The sequence below is a fragment of the Sorex araneus genome, chromosome 11 (genome assembly GCF_027595985.1).
Source record: "Sorex araneus isolate mSorAra2 chromosome 11, mSorAra2.pri, whole genome shotgun sequence".
Classification (NCBI taxonomy): domain Eukaryota; kingdom Metazoa; phylum Chordata; class Mammalia; order Eulipotyphla; family Soricidae; genus Sorex; species Sorex araneus.
This window is the reverse complement of record NC_073312.1, coordinates 22,855,080-22,873,517: the sequence shown is the minus strand read 5'-3', so window position 1 is coordinate 22,873,517 and position 18,438 is coordinate 22,855,080. Positions and strand designations below refer to the sequence as shown.

The 18,438-nt window shown below is 58.6% G+C and overlaps 2 protein-coding genes across 2 annotated transcripts; both read right to left on the bottom strand.

Annotated features, from left to right (window-relative positions):
• Window positions 1-378: 378 nt before the first annotated feature.
• LOC129399353 (calcium homeostasis modulator protein 2-like) lies at window positions 379-3,341 on the bottom strand. Its single transcript, XM_055119169.1, has 2 exons — window positions 2,796-3,341; window positions 379-792 (listed from the first exon to the last, which is right to left on the bottom strand). Exons 1-2 carry the CDS (start codon window positions 3,339-3,341, stop codon window positions 379-381), a joined length of 960 nt encoding a protein of 319 aa, XP_054975144.1.
• A 9,448-nt stretch (window positions 3,342-12,789) lies between these two features.
• On the bottom strand, window positions 12,790-15,984 carry LOC129399314 (calcium homeostasis modulator protein 1). Its single transcript, XM_055118696.1, has 2 exons — window positions 15,433-15,984; window positions 12,790-13,278 (listed from the first exon to the last, which is right to left on the bottom strand). The coding sequence occupies exons 1-2, from the start codon at window positions 15,982-15,984 to the stop codon at window positions 12,790-12,792; spliced, it is 1,041 nt and encodes a 346-aa protein (XP_054974671.1).
• Between the last annotated feature and the right edge of the window lie 2,454 nt (window positions 15,985-18,438).

The window sequence follows — 18,438 nt, the reverse complement described above, 5'->3', positions numbered from 1 at the left end:
CTGCTGGGGTTACAGGGCGTGGGCCCGTGGTATAGCCCCAGTTTTGTCTTCGGGCAGGGCTGCCAGCTCTGCGGGAGTGGACAGGAGAGGGGACAGGGCCTCTGCCACGTCCACACCTCCCTGCTCCCCGCAATCCTCTAGGGTCCTGCCCACTGGGGTTCCCTGCGGGTTCCCTGCTCAGGCCGGGTCAGTCACAGCTGAGGCCAGCCAGTAGCCCGGGCCTTCAGGAATAAAACATTCCATTCCCTGGTGCCAGGTCCAAGCTTTCGGAATACTCGCTCTGGGAGTGACCAGGGACTTCCTGGTGGTGGAGGAGGCCACACCCTGGGCCTCTTGCCTCACTCTACCCCGAGACGCAGTGCAGGGGGTGGTGGGGCCTCAGGGGGCCAGCAGGGCCACCTCCATGTCGGGGGCCGCACCTTTCCCACTCAGACCCTGGGCCCACTTGTGCAGGCGGCTGTAGAGGGGGAGGCCCAGCTTCTCCCGGTACAGGTAGACGCCAGTGATGGCGTTCCACTGTGGCCGCGGCTGTGTGCCCTGGACGGGGAACTTGGCCACCAGCTCCTCATCTTCCTTGTTGAGCGCCACGAAGCCGAAGAAGATCTGCACGTTGCTGGCCGCCAGCACGCGTGAGTGCGCCTCGGCCGTGTGCTGGAAGAGCTGGTCCTCGTTGGCGCGGTAGCGGGCCCAGTAGGCCTCCTGGCGGTAGCTGAGCGGCGAGCAGAAGTACTTGAGGCACTTGGTCAGGAACACCAGGATGTCCACCGAGCCTATGAGCAGCCACCCGAAGAGCTGGTCAGAGAAAGGGCGGCTGAGGAGGGCTGCAGCGGCCAGGGTGGGGCTGACCCTCTGCACCCCAGCCGGCTGGCCCAGACTCCCCGGCTGAAGGAGAAGCTGGCATGCCCAGCGCCACTCGGTCCCTCTGCCCTCTCTCCCGGGCACAGGCGCTTGCTTCGACTCTGCAGATTCCTGCTGCCTCCCCAGGGCTTCCTGCATCTCAGCCACCAAGTCTGGCTCAGACTGCCAGGCTCGGTCCCGTGCCACGTCCCGAGACCCTCTGGGCGCTCCCCCATGCCTGCGTCCTCCTCACCCTCACGACCCTATTGGAAAATCGCCTCACTTTGTCTCAAAGGCTCCCTGGGGTGGGTGTCCCTCCATTCGGCCCTGTGCAGATCTGAGTATTTGACCAGGGTCCGAGGGATGTGGTGCTGCCTGAACCCTGTGGGGCTGGGGGTGGCCAGGCTTCCTGGGCCCCACCCAGCGATGCTCGAGGTGCCTGGGCCCCACCCAGCGATGCTCGAGGTGCCTCCAGTGCTCTACCTGGCAGTGCTCAGGGACCGTGTGGTGCCAGGTTGAACCAGATTGGGCTGGGTGCACGCCAGGCTTGGGCCTTAGCCTGTACCATCCCCAACCCCAACTGGTGTTTGCCATGTCCCGAGACTAGGTCAGTGCCTCCTTGCCGCTCCCCGGCCTCCTCTCTGCCCCTTCAGCCTCCACCCGGCTGCTTCCTTTCCGGGATCCCTCTGTTGTTCGGATCGAATCTTACAGCTGAAGGTAGGAGGGAGCAGGCGTGAATTTCTCAGAAGCAGTAGGACCAAGATGGGATCTAAAGCAGCAGATTTCTTGGGGCCAGAGGGAAAGCACAGCAGGTAGAGCATTTGCCTTGCACGCGGCCGACCCGCGTTCAATCTCCAGCATCCCATACGGTCCCCCAAGCACCGCCAGGAGTGATTCCTGAGTGTAAAGTCAGGAGTAACCCCTGAGCATCGCTGGGTGTGACCCAAAAAGCAAAAGAAAGAAAGAAAGAAAGAAAGAAAGAAAGAAAGAAAGAAAGAAAGAAAGAAAGAAAGAAAGAAAGAAAGAAAGAAAGAAAGAAAGAAAGAAAGAAAGAAAGAAAGAAAGAAAGAAAGAAAGAAAGAAAGAAAGAAAGAAAGAAAGAAAGAAGAGGGTCTCTGCCACAGCTGTGTGGGTTGGCAGGTGGAGAGAGCCGGAAGCCTGGGTTCTTGATGCCCAGCCGGGCCCATGAGCAGGGGAGACTGTGGGCGGGCATGAGAGGCTGGAGAGCTGCTGCAAAGCCGCACCATCACCGGCCCTACAGGAGCCCAGGGCACGGGAAAGGGCCCCTTTGTGCTGCAGACACAAGCCCCGTGAGACCCACTGGCACAGGTGGTGGCCCAGGAGAGAGGTGCCAGCAGGAACTAGGGCTGCAGTCAGCTGCAAGAAGACTCCCCCAACCTCTGCCCTTGACAACACCCTAGCAACAGACTCTTATCTGCATGGGAAACCTCAAGCCAGGGCAGTTTGGGGAACTTTGCGGGAGCAAGGGGGGACCTCCCCGCCAGGGCCAGCTGCACCCCATTGGAGTGTGAGTTCCTTTCTTTTACCTTTGGGCTTCCTCAGCTCTCTCCCCTCTGCTCATGTTCCCTTCTGAATGCCTGACACTCTTCGTCTCTCCCTCTTTCTTACTCCCTCCCCCTCCCCTAACTAAAACTATTGTACTTAAGGTCAAGGGAGAGGACTGGGCTGCAAGGACTTAGTTGGGAAAATGACTCAGCAATAGAACAACTTCCTGCATGGCTGAGCCTTGGGTCCTACTCCCCAGCAATGCAAATTGAACAAAACTCACTTATTTGAGACTTGAAATGATTCTTGTCCCACTAAGAATCTTGCTTAAAGGTTGCCACTAATTAGTGGACTCAGAGTCTGGAGTCTTCCTGAGGATCAGTTCCTGCATGGGCACAGAGCCCCCCACCCCGTCCCAGGGAAGGGATGAGCATCCCTCAGCACAGCCTTACCTGAGACTCATACCTGAGCCTGCGGCTCACCTCCTCCTGGAAGCTGGATAGATTGGCAGGGCTCTCCCCACAAGGGAACCTGGCCAGGATCTGTGTGGCGTGGGAGAAAGGGAAGCTCTCGTTCCCAGCCGTGAGCGAGGACGGGTCCACAAACTCGCTGAGTGCGCAGACGTAGGCCTCCCCGCGCAGCAGGGAGATGACCGACCAGGTGACGGGGGCCAAGGCAGCGCGGCCCACGATGGAGCTCAGGAGCAGGAAGGTGGGGGCGGCCGAGCAGTTCTTGGACCTTCGGTACTGGCACTCGGTCACCAGGTTCCAGGTCTGGTTGTTGAGGATGATGCTGACGAGGAAGAGCACCAAGGCGGGCACCCCGATGGCCGTCAGCCCGTACAGGTAGTTCCGGGCGGGTGCACACGGGCAGTGGAAGGCCACCACGGAGAAGAGCTCCTGGCTGCCCACGGTGCCCAGGGCCACCAGCCCATTGAAGATCATCACATCCTTGCTCTTGAAGAAGAGCGACAGGAAGCGGATGATGGGGTTAGCCATGGTGTTGGGGCAGGGGCTGCATGAGGAGGAAGTGCGGGCTGGCAGTCACCTTGCAGCAGGGCCGGGCTGGTCACTCTGGTGGCTGCTGGACACCTCCTGTAAGACAGCAGGAGGTAGAAGAATATGTGCTCTGAACCTGACCCCCAGGGACAGCTCCTGGGGTCACGCAGATAAGGGGGCAGTGATGGTGGCCCACATTCTACTCAGCCACCATTCCTCATCCTCGGGACCCCTCAGTGGGCTGTCAGCCCCCAGACTCGCAGAGAAGGGGCAGTGGCTTCTCTCAGGGGCAGAGCTGTGGGCCCTCCTCCTCGGATGCTCAGACCTCCTGGCTTCCACCAGCTTCTTCCTGGGGGCTGAGGAGGGCCCCGTGGCCTGCCAGCAGCGACAGGACGCTCACTTCCCTTCGGACTGCGGGTTAGGTCCAGGCAGTGGTCTGTTGGGCCAGTGTCCTGATGTGGGAGGGGACCTGCGCCCCCGATGGGGGGAGGTGACCCTGTGCTGTGGAGTGGCGCTGGGGAGAGTCCCGGGCACCATTGCCCTCCTGGGGGCCTCAGGTGGGCTCCCGGCTCCCACCCACTCGGGCATCTCCTCTGGGCCCCTGTCCTCTCAGGGAGGCAGGAGGGCCAGGGAGGGAGTGCAGAGGCCTGGCCATGCCCCCGCATCTCTCTCCTGCAGGGGCTCCAGAGAGACTGTCAGAGAGGGCAGAAGGGGTCATGCTCCCCATTGTGAAGAGAAGGAAATACTCCCAGGAAGTTCTGGAGCCTGGGGTGGGGGATGTGGCCAAGGCAGAGCTCAGGCCTCTTCCCTGTGAAGACTGGGTTCACCCCCGACCCCTGCAAACTGCAAATATGGAGGTGCCCGGCAGGACTCTTGAGCAGCATCTCAGGAGGCCTGGGCCAAGCGAATTTCCATCTTGCCACTTCTTGCTGGCCTTGCTCTCTGCTCACCCACAAGCCCTGGAGAACCTTCTCTCCCCTGATTTCCTCTTCCCGACTCGGCAGCCCTGACCACCAGACCCTGGAGCTAGGCCCCCTAGATGCCAGCGACAGGAAGTCTGGGCCCCCGGACACAGGGTTCTGTGAGGTTCACTTCCCACACAGCTGAGCCGGGCCCAGGGTGTGGCCTGTCTCCCCATCATTCTCTCCATCTCTGTGAGTTAGAGCCACAGTCCTCAGGCAGGGGCTGGGTTTGCGTGAGGGGTGCGGGCAGCAGACAGGTGGGGCATCTGCCCACTATCACCCCAGGGCCACCCCCTCTACATGTGGGACAAGAAGGACTCAGGGCAAGCGGTGAGTTGTGTGCTACCCTGGCATCGAGATGGGCCTGGCCAAAGTGCCTAATGCTTAACTATAAGTTAAGAGCTTGATCATGGACAAATGTTGTCATGATCCAAACAGTGATAACTAGATTCGGACCCTGCTAGGGTGAGGAATGATTAATCTGGCCTGAGTGCTGCGGTCTGAGTCTGTGGCAAGATATTGCCAGGAGAGCTGCCTTGCAAACCTCAATGTATCCCTTGCTATATCCATACAAAAATAACTAGTATTAAGATGTTAATAAGTTCCTGGACTAAGGAAAAGAAAAAAACCTTAAGAGTGAGGAAGGGCTTTCTTATGTTGATTTTGCTACCTGGCTGGTTGTAGCCTAGAGGGCAAGGTGGGAGAGACAAGTAGGAGGAGAGAGAGAAGCCAGAAAGAAGCAGCAGTAGATCCAGAGAGAGGAAGGAGCTGGGAGTGCGGGAGATGAGAAAGATGGAAGATTGAATAAACGGTAACTAATCAGCAACTAGCTTGGTCCTCGTTCTTCCTTCGCCTGTCCTTGACCACAGGCCGTCCCGATCCAACCCATACACCGCGGTTCCAGGGCACTGAACGTGGGCGGTGAGACAGAGCCTCCTAGAGAGCCCGCGAGTGCACTCGCCCCTCGGCGAGCCTTACTTTTTTACAGGTCAGGACCTTGTGTTTATGTCCTCCAGTCTCTCTGCTGTCAGCCTGGGGCCGTCCGTGGTGGGTTTGGCCCTGCACCCACACATCTCCCAGCACAGCCCATAGCACACGGAACTATATTACGAACACCTTCCGGAAGGGAAGCTGCTCACAGCCAGGGTCCTGAGGTAGGTGGCGGTCTCGCCCTCCCCCACCACCTTCCTTGGGAGGCTGGCTGGGGCTGGAGGGAACAGCCTGGGTGGAGGTGGGCGTCCTGTCCGGGTGAGCAGGGCCCCACCTGACTGGTGCCTCTGCCTCAGCCCCTAAAGCAGCCGGCGAGACTCTCCTCCCTGCAGATCTCAGCAGGTCAGGGCCAGGCCCGGCCACCCTGAGAGGCTCCCCCCACCCTGCAGAGCTGCCCCGGCTGGGGAGGGAGGGATCACCTCACCTCCTACCTGACTCATCTTCCCAGCAGGTCGCCCCTGTTCCAGCTAAATCTGGGGTTGCTTTAGAACTCAGGTGGAGGCACCCAATAGATAATACAGCAGGTGGGCACTTGTCTTGCACAGGGGCACCGAGGAGCCCAACCCCTGGCATCAGAGGCTCAGGGGACTCTATATGATGCCAAGGGTTGGACCCCTCAGTGCCCCTGTGCAAGACAAGTGCCCACCTGCTGTTTTATCTCTTGGGTCCCTCCACCTGAGGTCTGAAGCCATATCAGAGTTAGCTGGAACAGGGGTGCGACCTCCTGGGAATATGAGTCAGGCAGGGCAGGAGAGGGAGAGGTGATCCCTCCCTCCCCAGCCAGGGCAGCTCTGCATGGTGGGGGGAGCCTCTCAGGGTGGCTGGGCCTGGCCCTGACCTGCTGAGATCTTACAGTGTAATCTGCATCTCCCCCCCAGCACCCCTGCTCCCCACCCTTTGCCCTGCCCATTTCCCAAGTTGGGGCTGACATGTGCGTCATTGATCAGCTGACCCTCCTCTTTACTGGAGCAAAACTTTATGAAGCCACCCAGCTCGGGCACAGAAGCAAAGCAGGAAGGCGAAGGCGTCGCGGGAGGCCTACATGCCCCGGGCCGCCTGTCCTGGAGCTCTGGGTAAGCAAGGTGCCAGCCCTGCGGTGTGTGACTTGACCCAGAGCGGAGTCGGGCCAGTCTTCACTCCCACCCCTCCCAGTTTTGTTGGAGAAATCTGGGGATACCCCTCACTGGCCTGGGCCGCCCTCTCAGAAGAGGACCTGGTCCCTCCTCAGTGATTCCCACTGGTGGCCAGGACTCTGGAACCCTACTTGGGAACTTTGCACCCAGAGTCTGCACTCACGGGAGCCTTAAAGCCAAGAAGGGCTGAGGCGGAGCGAGGGGCCACGCGGGCACCAGCCCCAGCGTCTTCTCAAACTCCTTTATCTGGGAGAGAGACCATTCCACGCTCTCTGCCCATTGTACTATCTCTCCAGCAAGTGCTTATTTATTGATTGATTGATTGATTTCACAATTTTTATATATTTTATTTTCATAAAGTAGTTCACAATAGTTCATTGCAGATGAGAGAGAGGGGGACTCTGCAGATTGTACTGTAAGATCAGGGGCCCAAACTCCTGGCATCATATAGAGTTCCCTGAGCCTCAGCAGAAGTCAGCTCTGAGCACAGAGCCAGGAGTAAGGCTTTAGCAGAACTAGGTGTGATCAGGCCTCATAACTAAAAAAAAAAAAGCAAAACCTTTTTGTTTGTTTGTTTGTTTGTTTTTTGCTTTTTGGGTCACACCAGGCAATGCACAGGGGTTACTCCTGGCTCTGCACTCAGGAATTTCTCTTGGTGGTGCTTAGGGGACCATATGGGAATCTGGGGATCGAACCCGGGTTGGCAATGTTCAAGGCAAACGCCCTACCCACTGTGCTATTGCTCCAGCCCCCTGTTTTTTACTTTTTGGGTCATACCCAGCAATGATCAGGGGTTACTCCTGGCTCTGCATTCAGGAATCACTCCTAGAGTGCTCAGGGGACCATATGGGATGCTGGGAATTGAACCTGGGTCAGCCGCGTGCAAGGTCAGCCTTACCCACTGTGCAATTGCTCCAGCCTCCAAAAAGCAAAATCTTAGGTGGAGGGAAAACAAACAAAAACCAGCACCTAAGGGTCTGGGAGACGTGTTTTCTGGATGAACTGGAGGGCAGGTTCTGCAGGAGTCCTGGGGTCTGGTCTTCAGCGCTATTCGCTCTGCCTGGTCCTACGGCATCTCCCGGAGCCACCCCTCAGCACCAAGCTGCATGCAAACCCTGAGTGTCACTGGTGCAGTCTTTCCCCCCCGCAAACTGATGAAACCAAAAGTAGAGCCCAAATCTCAGGACTTTTGGGTGGGAACTTCAGAATGTGGGAACCCTGGGCCAGGAGGGCGTCAGTGGGTGGATTTGGAGCAAGGTGTTGTTTTTTGTTTTTTTGCCCCCACACAGCTGACTCCTTACCTTTTTTTTTTCTTCTCAAGGATCATCCCTGGGGAATGTGGTGCCCGGATCAGAGTGCCCCAGGTAAGTCACTTCCAAGGCATGAGCCCTACCTGCTGTAGAATTTCTTCTGCCAGGCTTATTTATTTATTTTACAATTTTTATGTATTTTATTTTCATAAAGTAGTTTACAATAGTTCATTGCAGATCATATTGAAAGACCAATTCCACTATCGAGCACCTTCCCACCACAATTGGAAAGTGTATGAAGGCCGTTGTATTTCATTCTGGAGCCATTTAAGCTCGAATATAAAAGAACACAAGCAAGTATGTTATAACCAAGCATATGTGTGCTACTTTGGTATATAAGTGGATTAGAGTATAAGAGGTCGTGCGACCGCATTAGGAAGTTCAGTGATACTCTCTTCCAGGAGCTTTAGTCTGTAGTCTCTGGGTCTTGGCCATTGATGAGATTACATGGCGCATGGCGGGGGGTGTGGGCGGGGTGCAGTTTGCGGGTGTCACTGCCAAGCTACTGGAAAACTGGGGAGCTGGGGGGAGGAGTCCCATTTCTGATTCAAGCACACTTAGAGAACTTTGTCACGGGTTCCCGCATACCTGGGTTTTCCTGCCAGTTCCCACTAGGGTTAGGCTTTTCCGAGTGTGTGGAGAGAGGCCTTGAGCATGGCGCCACTTGGGTTCTGAAGGTTTTCAGCTGCTGGGGTTCTGCTTGGGGCTGTGCTCAGGAGCCACTCCCGGGTGATGCTCAGGAAAACTCGGGTCTGGGGTTGCATCCAGGACTCCTGCCTGTGAGCTGAGCTCAGCCTGGCGAGCCATTGCCCCATACTGAGGGCGTTTCTTCAGGTCCACAGGCCTGTCCTTCAGGGGCGGCCAGGTGCGCTGCCCTCTCCTCCACACCCCATACCGCTGAACCTCATTCTTCCTCCAGAGCCGGTGGTTTGGGAGAAAGGGTGGTGCTGCAAGGGTCGGGGGGTGGGCTGGCAGCAAGATGAGGCTACGTGTGGGGAAGTAGGGTCATATTAAACTCCTTGTCGATGCTAGACCGCCTGTTGGCCCACTTGTGCAGGCGGCTGCAGAGGGGGATGCCCAGCATCTCCTGGTACTCGGAGGTACCAGTGATGCTGTCCCACGGAAGAATCACCTGCGTGCCTTGCTTTGGGAACTTGGCCATTAGCGCCTGGTCCCTCTGGCTGAGCGCCACGAAGCCGAAGAACTGCTTCACGTTGCTGGCCGCCACAGAGAGCGAGTGCACCTCGGTCGTGTGTTGCAAGAGCTGCTCCTCCTTGGCGAGGTAGCGGGTCTTGTAGGCCTCCTGGTGGTAGCCGAGCTTCGAGCAGCAGGCCTTGAGACAGTTGATCAGGAACACCACCACGGCCACTGTGCAGATGAGCAGCCACCCTAATCTCTGAGACACAGAGGGCCGGGCGTTCAGGGAAAGGGGCAGCTGAGGGGGTCCTAAGTGGCCAGGGTGGAGCCGGCCCTCAGCACCCCTAGCCAGCCGGCTCTGCATCGCCCGGTTGCAAATTCTGCCCCTGAAGGAGAAACCAGCATTCCCAGCGGGATTCCATCCCTCTGCCCTCACTCTAGCACCTGCTCTGTGCTTAGACTTTGCAGACCCCTGCTGCCTTCCTCTCCCCCCACCCCAGGGCCTCCTTCCACATCTCAGACTCCAAGTCTGGCTCAGACAGAGAGGCTCAGTCCCATGCCACCTCGGGGAAGCCTTCAGAGACCCTCTGGGAGCCCCTACATGCCTGCTTCCTCCTCACCCTCATTATCTTATAGGAAAATTACCTCATGCTTGTCTCAAAGGCTCCCTGGGGTGGGTGTCCCTCCATTTGGCCCTGTACAGCTCTGAGCAACGGAATCCCATTCCTATGTCTCCACACCCATCTCTTGGGCTGCTCACGCTCCTCTCTCTGTAGCTTCGTGTGTGTGTGTGTGTGTGTGTGTGTGTGTGTGTGTGTGTATGTGTGTGTGTGTGTTGTACCCAGGTCACTGGTGATACTTCAGCTAACCTGGCTCACAGTTTAGCCTTAGGGCCTGAGAGATGTGGTGCTGCCCGAAAGCTGCAGGGTAGGGCATGACCAAGTGTTCCCAGTGACGCCTGGGACATACCCAGTGATACTTGGGAGCCCTGCCCGCTGTACTATCTCTCCAGCCACTGCTTTTTGATTGATTGATTGATTTTACAATTTTTATATATTTTATTGTCATAAAGTAGTTCACAATAGTTCATTGCAGATGAGAGAGCGGGGGACTCTGCAGATTACACTGTAAGATCTCAGCAGGTCAGGCCCAGGCCCAGCCACCCTGAGAGGCTCCGCCCATGGTGCAGAGCTGCCCTGGCTGGGGAGGGAGGGATCACCTCTCCCCCTCCTGCCCTGCCTGACTCATATTCTCAACAGGTCGCACCCCTGTTCCAGCTAACTCTGATATGGCTTTAGACTTCAGGTGGAGCGATCCAAGAGATAATACAGCTGGTGGGCACTTGTCTTGCATAGGGGCACTGAGGGGCCCAAACCCCTGGCATCATATAGAGTTCCCTGAGCCTCAGCAGAAGTCAGCCCTGAGCACAGATCCAGGAGTAAGTCTTTGGCATAACTAGGTGTGATCAGGTCTCATAACTAAGGAAAAAAAAAAGCAAAATCTTTTTTGTTTGCTGGTTTTTTACTTTTTGGTCATACCCGGCAATGATCAGCGGTTACTCAGGGGTTAATTCTGGGTCTGCATTCAGAAATCACTCCTGGCAGTGCTCAGGGGACCATATGGGATGCTGGGAATCGAACCCGGTTTGGCCACTTGCAAGGCAAACGCCCTAACCCAAACCTGGTGTTTATTTTTAAGATCCTACCAACACCCTTCCAGATTCTTTCTCCTTCCACTTCGGCATGATGCTGAGGGGCAGAGCAGACCTTTAGTCCCCACTTCCAGAGACGCCTCAGGGGGGCTCGTCCATCTCTGCAAGTCTTGGGGCTCTGGGGCTTGGCCTCGGCTCTCTCTGACGCCATGTGCCCATCCGTACTTCGTGGCCCCAATTCCAGGAGGATGGCTTTTCCCCCTGGGGTCTCCTTGGCCCACCCCTCTCCCACACACCAACAGGCTCCCGACTTCTCTTTGCTTCTCCCTTTGAGTGGGAGTGTAGGTGCTGCCAGGGATCGAGCCCAGGGTCTCCTGGTACCCGCTCCTGGTCTTTCTGTGCTTTGATTCTTATTTCTGGGCTCTAAGGGCAACCCCAGCAGTGTTCCAGGACATGCTCCAGCTCACGCTTGGGAGACGGGGTGCTGGGATGGGCCCCTGGCCCCCCACTGGTCAAGCCTGTGCTCTGGCCTCTAAACTGCTTCCTCAGTCTTCTGAACCCTCCCCTGAGCAGGGCCTCAAGCCCCCCTCCTGGCAGAGCACTCCTCACTCCTTCCCACCCCACATCAGGTAATAAGGATCCCCCTTTTCCCAATTATTACGGGAGGGAGTTGTGGGTCTCAGATGGGGAAAGGTGGGATGGGGGCGGGGACACAGATGGAAGCATGGGCACCATCAAACTAACCTGCATGTATGGGGTTCCGGGTTCGACCCCAACACACCAAAAGACAACCACAATGCTGCCACAGAGCGATTCGGGTTCATTGATCAGCGAGACTGGGGTTCGAGGACATTGGAAGGGGCGGGGGAGGCCCTTCTTCTCCTTGCATTTCCTCCTTATGAGCTGAGCTCCTGGGTCCTCCGGTAGGTGAGGGGAGAGGAGTGAATGATACCCCTCAGAGGGGAGTGCCCTCGGCCCTCTGACCGGAGGGGAAACTGAGGCTCAGGAAATATCCTGGGACACGGTTTGAAGCCACGGAGCCTGCGCTGAATCTTTCGGCTCATCCTGGCACTGGAGCTACCTTTGGCAACCGCCCTCCACACACCCCCCAACTCAGGGCCTCTGAGCCAGAGCCCCCTTTCCCCCGAGGGATCTTGAGGAAAGGGGCGTATTTCACTTCTGATTCTTTTGTTTGTTTGGTTTTGGGGTCACACCTGGCTGTGCTTAGGGATCACCCCTGGCAGTACTCAGAGGAGACTCCGTGGTGCCAGGGCTTTAATCCGGATTGACAGTGTGGAGGGCAAGTGTCCTACCTGACCTACTACCTCCCGGCCCGCAGCTTCTGTGTCTATGGGGCCAAGTCCTGGGCCCAGATATGAGGAGTGGGGGTGTTAGGGGGGCTTCGAAGGAACCCCCTTGAGTGGTCTGAATGTGCGCCCTATTTGTAATTTGACTCTGACCACCCCCAACGGTGCTTGAGCTGTTATGAGGGCAGGGCCTGCACCCCTCAAACCCCAGAGTACCCTCATGACACATGGGGACCAGCACAGGTGTTGCTGGGTGCCGGGACACAGCCTGACTGCCACCGGGCGACACCGAGACAAGAGCCTGCGGCCTCTGGCCTGGAAGGGACAGGAGGTCAGGTCAGGGGCCCTGGGGCGAAGGCTCTCTGGGTCTGGAGCTGGGGCCCGGCGTGCCTCCCTGGGGCACACTTTGGCTTCTCCCGAGTGCCCTGGATCGGGCACCTTGTCTCACCACCTGTCACCCAGGCGGGGCGCTGAGTCGGTCCAACGGGGCTGCTGAGGGCCAGCAGCTTCCCTCCGAGGCACAGCAGAGCGCGGGGTTCCTGCTGCCAGATACACCCCCAGCTGCCTGAGTCAGAGCCGAGGGAAAGGGCCCCCGACACTGGGGTGGTGTGGACGCTGCGGCCAGCAGGTCTGTGAGACGGAGAGCCGGGAGTTAGGGCCTGGGAGCCGGGCAGTGCACACGGTGTCCTCTCAGCCGCGTCTGGGCCTTTCCTGCAGATACTGCTGCTGGCAGTAACAGTAAGTCTCACAGTGAGAGTCACTGGTGCCCGCTCGCACAAATGGATGAGCAACGGGGTGACAGCGATGGCCGCTCCTGGCCCCATTGACCCAGCCCCAGAAGCCTCCTCCGTGGGGCCTGGACAGGTCCTTTCAGGGACATGGGGGCCCCCCCAATGCCCACGCCAGGGGGTCTGGGGAGCCTGCACTCCCATGCCCGGCTCTTCCCCCCCGGCCGGGCTCACACCTTGCTGATGTAGGTGGCCACCTCCCTGCGGGGAGCCCGGGGGCCGCCCCCAGCCCAGCCGTTGCCCATCAGGGGCTCGTCCTGGCCCAGGCGCAGCGGCGGTTTGCACTGGTGCCAGCTGGTGAGCAGCCGGTTGACGGCGCCCTGGTCTGTGATGCCCCTCAGCTTCTCCCGCTCCTCCTCGGCCCCGTCGGGGCCAGCCGCGGGGGCTGCCGCCACTGCCGGGCTGGGGGGCGCCAGCGCCCCGTGGGAGTGGCCCAGCTCCAGGTCGTGGGTCATGGCCTCGAAGAACTGCTGGATGCAGACCTTGGCGAAGGCCTTGGCGTGCTCCGTGCACGTCTCGTCGAAGAGCCTGCGCTCGATGTCGATGTAGTGGGACCAGTACTTGCTCTTGAGGAAGGCCGCCTGCGTGAAGCAGGGCCGCACGGAGCGCACGGCGAAGGCCAGCAGCGTGGTCAGCAGCACGAAGGACCAGCCCAGGGCCTGCGGGAGGGCACAGTCAGCGGGCCTGGCTCTGGGCCACCCCCGCCCCTGGTCTGTGCAGACGTGGCCCCCTGGGCCAAGGGCACTGGGCGGGCCCGAACAGACCCACATTTTCTTCTGGGAATCTGATTTGTATGTAAAAATTTCAGGAGTTCACACGGAAGTTTGTAAATCTGCAACTGCATCTCATGGTGATTCATTACAAATAATTTAAATATAAAATTAAATAAAATTAAATTTAAAAAAAAAAGAAAGAAAATTTCTAGAGTTCAGATGAAGCCCACTATGTCAAGTAGAATTTGTTTTTTATGTCTTTGGATCACACCCGGTGGTGCTCAGAGCTTGCTCCTGATTCTGCACTCAGGGATCACTCCTGGCAGGCTCTGGGGACCACGTGGGGAGTTGGGGATTGAGCCTGGGTCAGCTGTGAGCAAGACAAGTGTCCAGCCTGCTGTGCAGTCGTCCCCACCCTCTCAGATGGAATTTGGAAGCCAACTCACTGCAATGCGTGAGGTATCAGGGAGCCTTCCAGGCACTGTTCAGCGGGGCTGTCTGGGTATAAGGCCAGGAGGTCAGTGAGGCTGCCCGGGGGACCCCATGGGAGAGGAAGTTCTGGCTGCTCCGGAAAGCAGAGTTTGGGGTGCACCCTCAGACTGTGGGATTCACACGGGCTGTCTGGGTGCTGGTGCAGCACCACAGGAGAGAGAGGGGTGCCTGGCCCTGCCTCTCATCGTGCAAACATCCAGCTCCTGCAGCCAGGTCTGCCCCCCGCCCCCTCCACTGACAACCCCAGCTTCCTGTCCTCCCATTCCTTGGGGGCTGCAACGAATGGGGGCCCAGACCCACAGGATGTGGGAGGGTGCTGGGGGAGCTGAGCCTGGATTTCCTTTCAACCCGCCGCCCCCTGCCCCTACACTGATGGTGCCACCTCGTCTAGTCCTTCCCTGGAGGGGCCCGCAGGCCCTCAGTGCCCACCCCCCAAGCAGCGCAGCGAGGAACCAGCTGGGGGCATTTGCCAGGGAAATGTACCCAAAGAGCCCAGCCACCCATGTGCCTCCCCACCAGGCCCGGGAGAGGAAAGAATGCAAATTCCCGGCTCGAGAGTTGGGATGTGCAGTGGGCTGAGCTGCGCCCAGGACAGACAGACAGCACGCCTTGGACAGAAGCCGCCTAGCACGTGTCCTGTGGGACACAAGCCCAGGGGAGTCACCTGGCTCTCAGAAGCTGGACTCTGGGCTGGGCAAGTGGTGCAGAAAAGTTACCTTGGGCCAGAGAGATAGCATAGCAGCTAAGGCGCCTGCCTAGCACATGGCCAGCCCAGGTTCTATCCCCGGCACCCCTGAACAGCGGCAGGAGTGACCCCTGAGTGCAGAGTCAGGAGTAACTTCTGAGCATTGTCAGGGGTGGCCCCAAAACAAACAAGCAAACAAACAAAACAAAAAAAAAGGGAGAAGGAAGAAAGAAAAAGGAAACAAGGAGCTGGAGCAATAGCACAGCGGGTAGGGCGTTTGCCTTGCACGTGGCGGACCTGGGTTTGATTCCCAGCATCACATATGGACCCCTGAGCACCGCCAGGAGTGATTCCTGAGTGCATGAGCCAGGAGTAGCCCCTGTGCATTGCCAGGTGTGACCCAAAAAAATAGTTAAAACAAAAAAAAGAAAACAAAAATGAAAACAAAATTACCTTGCATGCATGAGATCCCTAACAACACACACACACACACACACACACACACACACACACACACACACACACAGAGCCTTAGCAGGGAAAATGAGCCCCTGTGCCCCTCAGAGCTTCATCTGTGGGAAACGATGTCCGAGGAGGCCCTGCAGACGTACATAGGACAGACTTCCATGTTCTGTGGGGGTCCTATGCAATGCTCAGGACCCCGGGAGCCTTTCTCATTAGCACTTGGCCCACCTGGCCTGAACGTTGGATGCTCTGGGCCCAGGGATGCTGCTCAGCCCGGGGGTTCCCAGCCCCACCCCAGAAGTGCTTGGGGAGACCAGGTGGAGTTGAAATTCCAACTCAGGTCCCCTGCATGTGGAAGCTCACGGCCTTGACCCCGGGGCTCCCTCCCTGCACTGGGCACGGCGGGGCATCCGAGCCCTCCAGAGCCCAGGGGGACCCAGGCCCCGGCGCCTCCTCACCTGGGAGATGCAACGCAAATAGCGCACGGCCACCTCACGCGCCAGCAGCCAGTCCCCGTCGTAGATCTCGGGGCAGGGCACCCGCGCCAGCAGGCGGGCGAGCTCAGGGCCGGGCAGGCCGGGGGCCAGGCTGCCGTTGCCCAGCGCGTTCACGGGCACGGCGGTGCAGAAGGCGCAGAGGAAGCACTTGCCATCGAGCAGGGTGACGGCCACCCAGACGACGGGCGCGATGAGGGCGCGCTGGGCCATGGAGCAGAACATGTAGCGCAGCACGGCGGGGTCCTTGGCGCGGCGGCCCGGCGGCCGCTTCCACTCCTCGGCCAGCATGGACACGTTGTTGTTGAGCACCAGGCCCAGCAGGAAGAGCACCAGCGGCGGGGCCAGCAGGATGCCCGCGCTGTAGGCCGCGTTGTAGCCGGGCAGGCAGGGGCAGTTGAAGTCGAAGGCCGAGTACATCTGGGCGCTGGCCAGGGCCAGGATGCCGCAGATGCCGTTCATGAAGGACTCCTGGTTGGACTGCAGGAACTGGAAGATCATCCGGAACTTGTCCATCTTGCTCCCCCGCCAGCAGCCCGCTCTGTCCCCTGGGCGCCCGCCGCATGGCGAAGACAGGCAGCTCGGGGCCTGGGCGGGAGTGTCTTTGAGACTCTGGCGGGCAGGTGCCCGGGGTGTGTGTGTGGGGGGGTGCACAGGGCGTGGCCCTCCCTGTCCCAGCCTCCGGCTTCTTTCCCTCCTTCTGTAGCTGCCTCCGGCCAGGAAGCCCCAGACCACACCTGGTGGGGAGCAGTTGGGGGGGGGGGGGCAGGGGTGTGTGTGGAAGGACAGGCTCGGCAGGGGGGAACAGCCTGCTCTGCTGTCTGTCCCTTGGGTCTCTGAGGGTCCTGCGAGGTCACACAATGCTGGGGTGCGGGTGGGGTGATGGCTGGGCGGGTGTCTGGGTTGGAAGTGGTGATGGGGGTACGGGTGGAACTGATGGTGGGAGGATGGTGCTTGCTGCGGGGATGGAGGTGATGGTGGGGCTGCTGGTGTGGTGGGATGGTGCTGTTGCTGCTGGGGAAGGAGCTGGAGGTGATAGGATGGAGCTGGAGGTGAGGGGACGGAGCTGGAGGTGGGGATGGAGCTGGAGGTGGTGGGGAAGGAGCTGGAGGTGATGGGATGGAGCTGGAGGTGATGGGGATGGAGCTGGAGGTGATGGGATGGAGCTGGAGGTGATGGGGATGGAGCTGGAGGTGATGGGGATGGAGCTGGAGGTGGTGGGGATGGTCCCCTTGGCGGTAGGGAAGATGGTGACGGGGACGGAGATGTGGAGAAGGTAATAGTAGTGGTCACAGTGGTGGCTCTGAGCACAGTAAGGATCGAGGTGGAGGCAGAGACAGACAGAGACATGACAGAGGAAAAGCCCAGACTCGCGTCAGAGGACTCGCACCTGGGAAGAGCCTTGTGCCCACACAGCCCTGCTGGCTCCACCTCTCGCCTCCACAGCCCCAGACCAAAAGCTAACTCGGTGGGCCCGTGGGGTTCCAGGCCTGGACTCTGGGCCTCTGGCGTCTCTACAGACCCAGACCGGGACCCGGGTTGGGGTGGTGGGCAGATCAAAGAGGGGAGAGCTGAAAGGGCTGCGGGGCTGGGGGTGGAGGGCCAGCATGCCTGAAGAGCAGGTCAGATCTGCCTATCTGGGCCGCCCTGGACAGGATCCCAGGAGAGATCCCAAACGAGATCCCAGATGAGATCCCGGATGAGATCACAGACGAGGTCCTGGTCGGAGCCTCCCACGTGGGGCTGTGTGGGGACTTGCAGTGTGTGTTTCGGGCTCGTGCCCACCTTGGGGTCCAGTCTGTGCTGCTGAGGAATTAGTAAGGGGCTGGGTGCCTGTGTCGGGCCAGCGCCAGCCCTGGCTGGGCGTCACTGTGGACAGTGCCGTTGTCCCATTTGAGAGGGGTGACGGACTCGGGGAGAGATACACAAGGCGGGAGGTGGAGAAACGGGTTTGGACCCGGCTAGGTGGGAGCAGGGCGCAGGGGCGGGGCAGGGAGCGGTTCTGCTCTTTCTCTCCTGTCCTGGTCCGGGTGGAAAGCTCGGGGCGGGGCTGGGAGGACAGTTGTCCCCCTCGGCTGCAACAGACCGAAGGCTCCGGGGTCCTAAGGCTGGTGACTGCTGGAGGACTTTGTTGGGGGCTCCCCAGGAGAGGGGGAGAAGGATCCTGCCACAGAGATGGCCGCCTTGGACTGACACGGGACTGAACCAGAGGGGGACGCTGGCACTCGGGGAGGGGGCAGTGCTCAGGAGGAAGCTGGACGCAGAGACACCCACGTGGGCTAAGGGCGCCAGCACGGGCCTCAGAGACGTTTGCTGCGAATTCTAATGTCAGCATTGTTTGTCAATAATAGGAACAGGGCCAGGGAGATGGTACAGGGGTTAGACACTTGCTCTGCATCTGGTTGACCCAGGTTCAATCACTGTCACCCAGCATGGTCTGCTAAGCACTACCAGGGAGCACTCCTGAGCAGCTGGGAATAGCTCCTGAGCACTGTCCCTGATCACCCCACACACACACAGACACACACAAATCAATAAAGTAAAATAATACAAGTGGTTGGATTACATTTTCTCAGGTTCCCAAGGACTTTATTACAGTTATTGAATGAAAAGGGGGAGCCCTAGAATTGTGGTGTGTGTGTGTGTGTGTGTGTGTGTGTGTGTGTGTGTGTGTGTGTGTGTGTGGTGCTGGGGTTTGAACTCCAGACTTCATACCAGCGAGCCCTGTGTTCTGCTTCTGAGTCTATCACACCTGCCTGTTATCCTTCATGCTGTTGTTTTCCTTCCTTCCTTCCTTCCTTCCTTCCTTCCTTCCTTCCTTCCTTCCTTCCTTCCTTCCTTCCTTCCTTCCTTCCTTCTCTCTCTCTTTTTCTTTCTTTCTTTCTTTCTTTCTTTCTTTCTTTCTTTCTTTCTTTCTTTCTTTCTTTCTTTCTTTCTTTCCTTCTGTCTTTCTTTCTTTCTTTCTTTCTT